General features: G+C 39.2%; 1 protein-coding gene across 1 annotated transcript in view; it reads left to right on the top strand.

Annotated features, from left to right (window-relative positions):
* iars2 (isoleucyl-tRNA synthetase 2, mitochondrial) overlaps positions 1-12,858 on the top strand; it is a 109,935-nt gene that overhangs the window by 79,474 nt on the left and 17,603 nt on the right. Inside the window, exon 15 of the mRNA XM_085980988.1 lies at positions 10,799-10,907. Coding sequence (XP_085837114.1) covers positions 10,799-10,907 — 109 coding nt within the window. The remainder of the gene's footprint in view (positions 1-10,798; positions 10,908-12,858) is intronic.

Raw genomic sequence — 12,858 nt, 5'->3', positions numbered from 1 at the left:
ACTGGAAAACGTCAACTCCACACCACGATCTGATACACCTGGTAATGAAATCGACGTTCCAATTGCAGCTACCGCAGAACCGGTAATATTGGAAGCAGATGAACCAAACAACGACATTGATCTCGACTCAACATTGCCAGAAGAACCTGATACCCCAAAGAGGCGTTATCCAGACAGAATTAGGAAGCCTCCTCAAAGACTGAACTTATAATTGCTTAAACTTAACCAATGTATCTTGCAACCGTAATTGTGATTGTAATTAGTTATCATTTAGTTGTTAAATGAATGTTATGTACTGTTTATCTAAAAGGGGAGGAATTGTTGTGTATGCACCTTTAAGAGAATAACTGGTCTCAGACTGCAGTACTGGCAGTGACCACCCCTGTATAAAAGGCGCTAGTGAGCCTCTGTTTCAGTTTCACTATTGACTTCCATCAGTAAAGACTTATTTTGTTCCACTCCTGCTGTCCGTGTCTCAATCATTCACGGACATAATAGATCTGGCTTGGACAAATGTCTTTTCTGTTAAAGTTGCAGTGAGGCAGTAGTGATATAAATATCCTGGAAGCTCATCTGAGTCAGCAGTGAACTCAATATTGGTAGTATTTTCCCTGCACTTCTCATCAGAGGAACTTTGTGTTCTGTGTCAAAACAAATCAACAGCACATTGCAACTGCATGGAGGACATATGGATTAAGATCACTAATGCCTTCCTGTATGTCCCAAGCAAAAACACTCCTTATATACATGTAAACTATCCAAAATCCCAGGCCACATTCTTTATATCCTTATGTACATAACATTTCTGTTTGTCCCAAAGGAAAACACCTCTTTGTATGTACTGGGTGACAAGTTCTAGTCTCCATATATCCATCCTGAGGAAAGGTAACTAATTTGGGTAGCATTGTGATAGATATAACTACCCAGTCTTATACTGAAGTACACAAGTTTTTGATCACAGTGAGAGGTCTCGGTCATCACCCATTCCAGAATATATTTGAACTTGATTCTCTGAAGATGAAGGACATTTCAACTTACATATAAAAATAGAAGTGTTTAAAAATTGTGAACTTTAATCCAATAGTATGATAGATCTATAAATATTGCATGTGTAAATTATTTATTGCTGGCTATGTTTTATGTTGACTGAATCACTTAGCAACTAAATACTGATATGTTAAGTGTTAGCGCCTCTAGGTTATGCAGACTGTTAACACATTAAAATTTCAAAGGTGCAGAGTTGATGCCACTTTGCTAGCTTTGTTACTGACTTGTAACGGATTTTATAGCAAAATATTGAACATGTTTTTCAGATTGGTTACTTGGAATTCAATATTGTAGATTTTAGTTTGCTATTTCAGAGTAAAAGTGACAGTGTGCCTTGTGGGAGGAGAATAGACCAATACTTAAATGCAAGTGAAAACATAACATTGAGTAGTATCTTAGCAAAACAAAGGAAATCTTTTTTATTCTTGGTTGTAAAAATATTTCAACTGGTTCTTTTATTCCATTGGATTATTACACTATTCAGAGGTATAAACCAACCAGAAAGCAAGACATTGTGTTTATATAACATCTCAAACTGCCAAAACGCTTTGCATAAAATGAATTACTTTGAAAACACAGTTGTGTAGCAAACACAACAGCAGTTTTGCACACAGCAAGGTCCGACAAACAGCAGTAAGATGCAGGACCAGATTATCTTTTTTTTGGTGTTGGTGGTTGAGGAAGGAATGTTTGCCAGGACATCAGGAGAATTCCCTGCTCTTTCAATAGCACCATGGGATCATTAATATCCGCCTGATCTACTGGAACAGGTAGGCACAGCCTCGGTGAACCATCTCATCTGAAGGATAGCGTCTCAGTACTGCATTGAAGTGTCAACCGAGATTATTTGCCCAAGTCCTGAACTTGGCATTCTGACTGGGAGGCAAGAATGTTATCAACTGAACTGCCATGATAGGTTCTCTGTACTCATCTGACTCGTCATAGTTTATTCCTCTTATTTCTTGCTACATCTGGTGCTTTGACGTCATAGCTCCTCCCCAGCCTACTTTCCAGCTCTACATCTGCAGGTTTCTCTTGTACCGTTTAAGATTTATTTCTACATGTTAAAGGAAGAGCTTTTGGCAAGTGATCTATTTGTTCATTGTGTTGATATATTTTTAAAGAAGGTGGCAATACATGTTCTTGTAGCAATTTTTCCGACACACATTTGCAGTAATTCTTTTTAAAGATTAAATAACTTTGACTCTGGAAGTTTTAGAAACATTTTTCAATGCATTTTATCAGAATTAGGAGCCACAAACTAGGGTCTGTGCTGGAGAGGAATGATGTCCACTTAGAAAAATCTTCACTTTCTGCAAATGCTGCTCCGTAACCAAGAAATATAGGTTGCACTGTGTGACCTGATCAAATTCTTGCAAATTTCTCCCCTCATTTTTGGAACTGGGGGCACTCGGGGGGAGAATTTCTACTAGGTTCTCACAATCTCCCGCTGTAACTTTGGCAGAACCCTTAGACCAACAGCTGTTTTTAGCCTTTTACACTGTTTATCCTGGGGTTCTGACAAAGTTATCCTGAGGAAATTCCAGGCATTTATCTCTGTTTGGTGCTATGTCTAACTTGTTGGAGAGAAGACTGCCATCTTAGAAAATCTTGGGTGTCAATAGCAGCTGAAGCTAGGATTGGAACATGGGTTTCCTAGTCCCTGGTGCAAAATGCTGATACATGGGTTTGTATCTAACCATAAATAGTCATTCTGTGTCAGACCTTATTCACATGAGGCATTAAAAACTTGGAGCTTATTCCCAGGTTGAGAACCACAGAAATGAAACAAAGTAATACTGCTACTCCATCAAGGTCAAAAGTGGGTACACAAAGCTGTGCAGACGCTATAGATTGGGAAAGGTATATGTGGCATTAAGTGTCCTGCTACTACCCCGTTTACTCTATACGGAGGCATTTGTAATTAGCCCCAGTATCTAAACGATTCCACACATATAGATACCTTTGAATAGTTCTACTTAATAATTGAAACTTTCAAGGTAGTCTAACCCAGTAACAGTTAAATCATTTCACCATCATCATTGCTGGAAGGGATATCTGGTCATTTCACAAGATGGAAGAAGCACTTGATGAATAGAGACATCTGTCCTCTAGATTTTGGACTCTTTCACCACAATCATTCCTCCTTGTTCATCTGATGAAATAGGTTGCAAAGTGGATAGATTATTGTGAGTGGCACAATATAATTTTTTTTTTGCTGTACAAAACAAATTATCTGGAATTTTAGAAATTCTCCCTAAAGTAATCATAAAATTGTTTTTGTAACCTCCTCTTCCTTACTACTATTTGTTCTCCTTCAAAAGTTTCTTCAAAATCTACCTGTTCTCCCAGCACCTGGTTGGTGTCCAGTCCCTCTTGGGACATATTGTCCTGTAAAGTCGTCATATAAGTAAGTGCAAGATTTAAAAATAAAACACACTTTACAAAACCAAACAATTTTGGTGCATACTGTAAACAAACAGAAATGCAGATGATATACATGTTTAATTGCCTATGGAAGATTTATAGTGAGTGCTGACATTTTTGACAATGCTGAATGCTAGATTGGAAAGTTTTCTAATATAAAAAAAAATGGAGCCGGAATTTGCAGTGGGTGGCGAACTAACAGCGTTCGCTGTTATTACCCCTTTGAAGCTGACTGCAACTTCAGGATGTAGCACATGTGCATCTAAACGTGGAAATCCTGAAGTTGCGGTCAGTCATTCACTGCTCCAACACTGGCTGTGCTGTGGACCCCCCCGACGGAAACTTAGGCTTTTCCATGGTAATATCGCTGTTAAATACCCCATTAAATGTTAAACCTTGTTGGAGTAGGTGTAACTGGGGTTTTTACAGCGTATTGACTGGTAAACAAATGTTCTGGCCTTGCAAAACTAACATTTGTGGAGTATCAAATTTTTTCATTATGATAAAAATTACAATTTTTAAAAAACTTTAAAAAAAGTTTGTTAATGATATTTCAGCTTCTACCTTATCCCCATGTGAGAGTCCCAATCTTTATTTTGCTCTCTAACATTTTTTAAAAGTCCGGATAAAAGCAGCTTCTCATTTCCTGGTTTCCTGCGCAATACCCATGCACAATTCGGCTACCTGGTTTCCTGTCTGGAGAATTCTGCAACGTGATTGGCTGCTTAGACAGCTTATTGACGGCACAGCAGCATTGCACTAGGGATTCCCACTACATAGCGCTGAAATCAACTGAATGTCAAAAAAGGCAAACTTCTCGCCACAGAGATCTCTGGGCAGCTTTCATTGGGGCCAGCAGCGGGCGCAAATTACGGGCCATTAAATTAATGTGCCTTGTACTGTGTGTACTTTTCATTGTAGTACTGACGAAGTGCTGCATTGTTGGAGGCATTCTTTTTTGGATGAGATATTAAATCAAAGCCCCATCTGCTTGCTTAGGCGGACATAGAAGATCCCATAGCACTATTTGAAAAGCAGGAAGTTCTGTGTGTTCTGGCCAACATTCTTCCCTCATCCAAAACCACCAAAATACTTTATTCAGTCAGTTATCATTTGTGGGAACTTGCCGTGCGCAATTTGGCTGTCTTGTTTCCCTACAAAACAACACGGACTGCACTTCAAAAGAAATCCATTGGTTATAAAGTACTTTGGGAATTTCTGAGAATATAAGATGATTTATATATTTTTTTAAACTCTTTCTTGAAACACCTTGATTTAGCACGTGTCTGCATCTGTGGCACAGAAAACAACGTACTTCAAAGTCGTAAAAATATAAATATAAAAATGCGGCAGGCATTTCATGCTGGTTTCTTCTGACCTGGAAACAACCTCAACAACAACAGTTAACAGGATTTACAGCAAATAGACTTCGTAGATATTAAAGAGACAGGCCACATTAGACAGAACTCCACTTTAGCAGCAAATTGTACTTTACATGATATAAGATTCCTATTGTTACAAAACAGTGTATTACCTGACTTACCAGGGCATCTGCTAGTACTACAAAACTTAATCCCAAAGAAAAATGGGAACTTTTTTTTGTTTTTGATGTGGACTTTAACATAAATGGATTAATGTATGTTGTAGAAAATAAGACTTAGTGGTTTATCATTAAAGTGCAATAACCTCTTTTAACACCATCATATTTGATAATATTTAACAGATCAGGTCAGCTTATTTTTTAGATGAGCATATCATTAGTCTTTTGTTTGCCAGTCAAAGGGCAAACATAAGGCAAAGGTTGATTTTATTACCCTACATCTTGCAGTAAATTATGTATTATAGAATTCTCTTGAGGAAATTGAACATTTAAAAAAAATCAAATTAAGATTTGGCTTTTTTCAACAGTTTTCAACCCTCATTTTACTAGATTTGTACAATTTTTTTTGATATCCCTGTTTTGCTGTGGTATAGCATCTTATTTTAGTAACATAGGAACAGGAGTCGGCCATTTAGCCCCTCTAGCCTTTTCCGCCATTCAGTGAGATCATGGCTGATTTGTGACTTAACTCCATTGCCTGATATCCCTTAATACCTTTGGTTAACACAAATCTACCAATCTCGGATCTAAAATTAAACAATTGACCTAGCATCAACTGCCATTTTCAGAAGAGAGTTCCAAACTTCTACCACCCTTTGCATGTAAAAGTGTTTCCTAACTTCACTCCTGAAAGATCTGGCTCGAATTTTTAGGCTATGTCCACTAATCCTAGACTCCCCAACCAGGGGAAATAGGGTAGATAGAGAGAAACTATCAGTTCTTAATATCTTGTAAATGTAAATCAAATCACCCCTTAACCTTCTAAATTCCAGGGAATACAACCCTAGTTTGTGTAATCTCTTGTAATTTAACCCTTGGAGTCCAGGTATCATTCTGGTAAATCTACATGCCAAGGCCAATATATCCTTCCTAAGGTGTGGTGCCCAGAACTGAACACAGTACTCCAGGTGTGGTCTAACTAGGACTTTTTGAGGACTATAAGAAAATAATATATGGAACAGAATTGATCTGGTGTTTAAATTTCTTGAATAAACATTTAAATTTTGCAGTATTCCTTTCTGAGCCATTTTAGTTTATAACTTGACTGACTTTGAAAAAAATCACTAATTACTGATATAATTCTAAAGGTTAGAGCTATAATATTTTATTAGTTTTTTCTTTTATAGTTTGCTTACTAAAGTAAATATACCCTTATCATATCTTTCTACTGGCATTTTCAGGAAGGTGGAATATATCTTGGTTATATGGCCCTCTAAACTTTTGGGACTTTGGAAGAGATTGTTATCTCACAGTAGGGGAAAGCACTGTCCCATCAGGCCACATTCTTTTATCGTCTTCACCAACACCCTCTAATAATTGCCATGCCATGGCTAAACAGAAACTTATTCAAAAGTATTTTATTTGAGGTCAATACAGTACTTGTAAACTGAAAAGTGATCTGACATTTTGAGATGTGAATTTACAAACATACACGGGACTTAAAATTATTTTTTCCAGGTCTTGTATGTGTGAAGAAAACTGGCACAATCTCGAACCATTGATCGATAATGTAATCATAAGAACAGTACTTATTTTTGTGAGTTATCCAGATTACTGCCTTAAGCATTGGTCTCCATCCTCCTTCCTATTTTAATGTTTACCATTACAGATTAAAAAAAAAAAAAATTCTGTTTAGATTAGTTTGTTTAATCTACATCCTAGGGTACTTAAGGAAGTGGCCCTAGAAATAGTAGATGCATTGCTGGTCATCTTCTAAAATTCGATTAAACTCTGGAACAGTTCCCATGGATTGGAGGGTAGCTAATGTTACCCCACTATTCAAAAAAGGTGGTAGATAGAAAACGGGGAATTATAGACCGGTAAGCCTGACATCGGTAGTGGGGAAAATGCTAGAATCCATTATAAAAGATGTAATAGCAGAGCACTTGGAAAACAGTGACAGGATCGGACAAAGTCAACATTGTTTTACAAAAGGTAAATCGTGCTTGACTAATCTACTGGAATTTTTTGAGGATGTAACTGGTAGAATAGATAAGGGAGAACCAGTGGATGTGGTGTATTTGGACTTTCAGAAGGCTTTCGATAAGGTCCCGCATAAGAGATTAGCATGTAAAGTTAAGGCACATGGGATTGGGGGCAAGGTACTGACTTGGATAAAGAACTGGTTGGCAGACAGGAAGCAAAGAGTTGGAATAAACGGCACTTTTTCCGAGTGGCAGGCAGTGACTAGTTGGGTACCGCGGGGATCGGTCCTAGGACCCCAGCTATTCACTATATATAAATGATCTAGACGAGGGAACTAGATATAATATCTCCAAGTTTGCAGACGACACAAAGCTGGGTGGGCGTGTGTGCTGTGAGGAGGATGCCGAGAAACTCCAGTATGATTTGGACAGGTTGGGTGATTGGGCAGAAGCATGGCAGATGCAGTATAATGTGGATAAATGCGAGGTTATCCACTTTGGTGGCAAAAACAGGAAGGCAGATTGTTATCTGAACGGCAATAGATTGGGAGAAGGGGCAGTGCAACGAGACCTGGGTGTCCTTGTGCACCAGTCGCTGAAGGTAAGCCTGCAGGTGCAGCAGGCGGTTAAGAAGGCAAATGGTATGTTGGCCTTCGTAGCGAGAGGGTTCGAGTACAAGAACAAGGATGTCTTGCTGCAGTTGTACAAGGCCTTGGTGAGACCATACCTTGAGCATTGTGTGCAGTTTTGGTCACCTTATCTGAGGAAGGATGTTCTTGCCATGGAGGGAGTGCAGCGAAGATTCACCAAACTGATACCTGGGATGGCAGGAATGACGTATGAGGAGAAATTGGGTCGATTGGGCTTATACTCGCTGGAGTTTAGAAGAATGAGAGGGGATCTCATTGAAACTTATAAAATTCTAACAGGACTGGACAGACTGGATGCAGGAAGGATGTTCCCGATGGCCGGGGAGTCCAGAACCAGGGGTCTAAGGATAAGGGGTAAGCCATTTAGGACAGAGATGAGGAGGAATTTCTTCACCCAGAGAGTGGTTTACCTGTGGAATTCTCTACCACAGAAGGCAGTGGAGGCCAATTCATTAAATATATTCAAGAAGGAGTTGGATATATTCCTTAAGGCTAAAGGGATCAAGGGATATGGGGAGAAGGCAGGGACAGGGTACTGAATTTGGATGATCAGCCATGATCTCATTGAATGGCGGAGCAGGCTAGAGGGGCTGAATGGCCTATTCCTGCTCCTATTTTCTATGTTTAATCTTGACCAGACCACAAATCCTGATCTCAAATAGCAGATCACGGACCTTGTGGGAATCATTGCTCTTGATGTACTTTAATATATCTTACCAATATGACCCAGCTTCTTGCCCAGAAGTTTGTGAAGTTGTGACCTCCAGCCTCGGCCGGTGTAATGATCTCCTTAAACTTCACTATCTCTGCCATTATGTATCCTTGCATAAAGCCCCACTCACCAATTCATCCTGTCCTTGCTGATCTACACTGGCTCCCCATTCCCCAGTGCATCAAATTCAAACCCTTCATCTGTAAGTCTGTCCATAGCCCTATCCACCGTTTCTTTGCAATCTCCTTCATACCTCTATCCCTTCTTGAACAATCCTTCTTTGACTCTGGTTTTCTATGCATCCTCCACTCCCGTTGCCCAACCAATGGTGATGGAGACTTAAACCACCTTGATCTTATTCTTTGGAACACCCTTCTTAAACTTGTCTGCCTTTCCATCTCTCTTTCTCTCCATCTTCTAAAACTTGTCAAAGCCCACCAATTGACCAAACATTCGATCACCCCTCTTTCCATCTCTCATTTCTTGGTTTGATATCTATTTCATTGTACTTATTTGTGAAATGTCTTGCGATGTTTCTTTACATTAATTAAAGGTGTTATAAATGCAAGTTGTCATTGAACCTCAACACTATAGTTGTCTGCAATATTGGTATATTTTTCCTAGTGCTACCTCTTCCATGTATCCTCAGTGTGTTAAAACAGTATACAGAGTCCATTGCTACAAATTAGTCATTCGTGATTTGGCTAATATCTTCTGTTAACGCGTGTTTACAGATACTCCTGTTTAGTGTTAGAAATCCTATAGTGAGTCACAGTAATAAATATCAATGCATGTAGTTTATCTGGTATAAAACACCTTGTCAAAACTCAAGTTTAGTTATTTGTGCATTACTAATTGACCTATGTAAAGGATAGGGTGAAACATATTTATTTTCATTTGCATTTAATTTTTTAAGCTCTTCACTATCAATGTTATATGTCCTGCACTGGCTTCTTAGTGGATCATGACCCACCCCAGTGCTTACCAGTTGAAATCCAACTTGATCCCCCGATGAGCCATTGAGAAATGTTCTATTTTTGCTGTATAAAGTAGCACATTTGTCATGTGGAAATGAGCAGTCCTTCCTACAAAGGTAGAATAGATACTCACTGTGGGGCATACACAAGACAAAACAAGATCATGTACTCCCTTCAGCTTGATGAGACATTCTCATGTGTGCACTAGTGTTGTTTCACAGTCTTGCCAGAAAGCACCTAGGGGTTTCACCTGTACAATGGGAGCACTTCACTTCAGGCAATTAAAACAACAAACATTCATGCCCCTCTGCACCACCATCTGTTGATAAATCTCCTTTAACCTACCAAACCCAGTGATCTACAGCACCCCAACCCATCTACTTTCTGCACGCACTGACTTTCTTTAATGCCTTCTTCAGTACCTCTTATTGTCCAAATTGGAATCATGACCGTATTATCTTGTGTTGCATTGGAGTGATAAATACTTTTAATTTCCTACATTGTGAATTGTCATTTAAAGTTGCCAGGCACTTCCTTACTGGGATGGAATTAATAATTGGAGGGAGAATCAATCCCAGGCAGCTCTTGCACACCACCTAGCAGTCAGATAAAGAGTGCCATTGATTGAGGCCTGGGAACAGGTTACTTGCCCTTTATCTTGGTCAACATGGTCATAAGGCAGAGGCAGACCACTAAAGGAAAGGGATACAACATATACATTGAAAACTAAACTCAGTTGGCAGGAGGTGTCTGCATGAGGAAGTTTTCAACAAAAAATCTTCTCCCCCTACGGTAGTGTTCAGCCCTGCAGTGTTTTCTACAGACTGTTAACAACCCTAGTGTCCTGTTTGATCCTGAGCTGAGCTTCCGACCCCACATCCTTTCCATTGCAAAGAGTGAACACTTTTACCTCCAACTACATTATCCACCTCCGCCCCATGCTTTGCCCCACATTATCTCTATAACCTTCTCCAGCACTGCAATCCTCCAATTATGGCCTCTTGCACATCCCCCACTCTCTCTGCTCCACCATTGGCTGCCGTGCCTTCAGCCGTCTAGGCCCTACATTCTCGAATTCTCCCCACCTTTTCACCTCCCGTTCTTCCTATAAGGTCCTCCTTAAAACCCACTCTTTGACCAAACTTCTTGTCACCTCTCCTAGTATCAATTCTTTTAGTTAGGTATCGATTTTTGCCTGATTACACTTCTGTGAAGTGCCTTGGGATGTTTCTCCACACAATATAAGTGCAAGTTGTTCTTGTTTGGGAGATGAGGGCAAAAAAGCTGAGAAATAAAACCTGAAAAAGTAGTGATGTGATGAAATTTGAGGAAAAAAAACCTAGCCATTTTGAGTTTTGTTTAATCACACTGTAGACTTCTAAATTAGAAGGTGCATTTTCATAAATATAACTAAAGGTTTACGTGAATCTTCTGCTTAATTAATTCTCATTTCTTTCTAGATGCAGGTAACATTGCAGATGTGTACCTAGAGGGGAAGGACCAGCTGGGTGGCTGGTTTCAGTCCTCTCTGCTCACCAGCGTAGCAGTTGAGAAACAGGTTCCGTATAGGTTAGTGTTTAATAGCTCACATTAGTCAATAATAACCAATTTATGTAATCCTTCGTATAAGTTGAAATTTTTTGTAATTTTCTTTCCTTCTCTGAATACTGCAGGGTTGGCACAGGGCACATTGAATTTTTCAAATCATTTTGGTAAATTTGTATCTGCCATGCCAAGCCTAAATAAGTGCTCACCTTCAGTTATAGAAATAAGATGATCTGTTTTCCTTTGTACTTGTCTATATAACCCAAGCTGGGTGATTTGGATTTCTAGTAATTGCTGTCCAAGCTGCTGCCAATTGGTCACCTGGAGATGTTCTAATACATAAGATATGTGAGCTTGTTTTGCAAATAATTTTCACCTCTTCCTTAACCCAACTGTGTGGTGGTGCTTCCCACTACTTAATGCTTAATCTCTGTGCTACTTTTATTGCAGAATGAATTGTCCCAAAGTGGATTGTTAAGTTTAATAAGTTGAGGCTGGAATTCAAACTGGGGTCACTGGCATTATTACTAGAGCTACCAAACTGCAATCCTTCCAGTTTTTCTTTACATATCCTGCACCCTCTCTTTCCAGTGTTTTTTATACACCTTGCCAGTTGTCTTCCTCCCTCCTTTCAGGGCTATGTATCTCCTGCATCTGCAAAAGCAAGATGGCCATTCTGTTCTTGGCCACTCTCGTTATTACTCCTAGCTGGCTGCCAGGAGCTTTGTAATGGGCTTGGTGGAGGCTGCCCACCTGTCTGTCCATTTTTTTTGTTTTTGGCCTTTCTCGGTCAACATTATGACCTACCTGAGTTGGATTGTTTAAAATTTGGCTAAACTGTGGGTACTTTTGTGCAAGGAACATGCGTCCACTAGGAACTAAATTGAGAGCACCAGTTTTGTTACACATAGGGCATTTACAGCTTGGCTGGGTTCAACTCTAAATTCAAGAGGTGATGAGATGAGTTGTAGATTCACTGTAGAACCTGGTGCCCTTCTGTTGTCCACAGCTTGATTAAATATTGCTTAATTTTGTATATATTGGCCCGGATTTTGTGGTGGGTAATGGCGGCGAACTGTCAGCATTTGCAGTCATTACCCTTCTGAAACTGACTGCAACTTCAGGATTTAGTGCATGCGCATCTAAAAGCGGAAATCCTGACAGCTCCAACACAGGCTGCACTGTGGACAGCCCCACCCCATAGCCGGAAATCAGTGGAACTGATGAAAACTTAAGCTTTTCCATGCTAATATCGCTGTTAAATACCTCATTAAATGTTAAGCCTTGTTGGAATAGGTATAACTGGGGTTTTACAGTGTATTGACTGCTAAACAACCATTCTGGTCCTGAAAACTACTTGAACAAACTTTTTTTAAATTTTTTTTTAATGATATTTCAGCTTCTACCTTATCCCAATTTTTATTTTGTTCTCTATAACATTAAAAAAAAGTGAGGATAAAAGCTGCTTTTTATTTCTTGGTTTGCTGTCTGAGAATTCTTCAGTGTGATTGGCTGCTTAGACACCTTGATGACATCACCACTGCATCGCACTAGGAACCCCCTATTCACAGCGCTACAATCAATTACACGTCGAGAAACTTCAAGTTTTCGCCACAGAGATTGCAAAATCTCTGGGCAGCTTTCTTCAAGTTCAGCAGCAAGTTCCTTCGCTTCGCTGATGACTGCAAATTATGGGACATTAAGTGCATTGCGATGTTTTTTAAAAAAATTCTTGGTTTCAAACTGTACAGGAAATATATAAAAGAATAGTTTCTGGAGTCTTCGAGAAGTGGAACAAAAGTTATTTTGTGATTTTAAAAAAAAAACTGTCTAAATGATTTGTCTTAATGGTATTTATGAGAGTTTAAATGCCTATGTTTATAAAACATTGCTATCTTACAAAACAACTTAATATAAGTATCCAATTTGGAAGATTTACATAGTAAATCCTGCCATTACACCATTTAAGAAAATT

The sequence above is a fragment of the Somniosus microcephalus genome, chromosome 3, assembly GCF_052327205.1.
Source record: "Somniosus microcephalus isolate GS21.2 chromosome 3, FLI_Smic_1.0, whole genome shotgun sequence".
NCBI lineage: Eukaryota > Metazoa > Chordata > Chondrichthyes > Squaliformes > Somniosidae > Somniosus > Somniosus microcephalus.
This window is presented reverse-complemented; position numbering and strand designations above follow the sequence as displayed.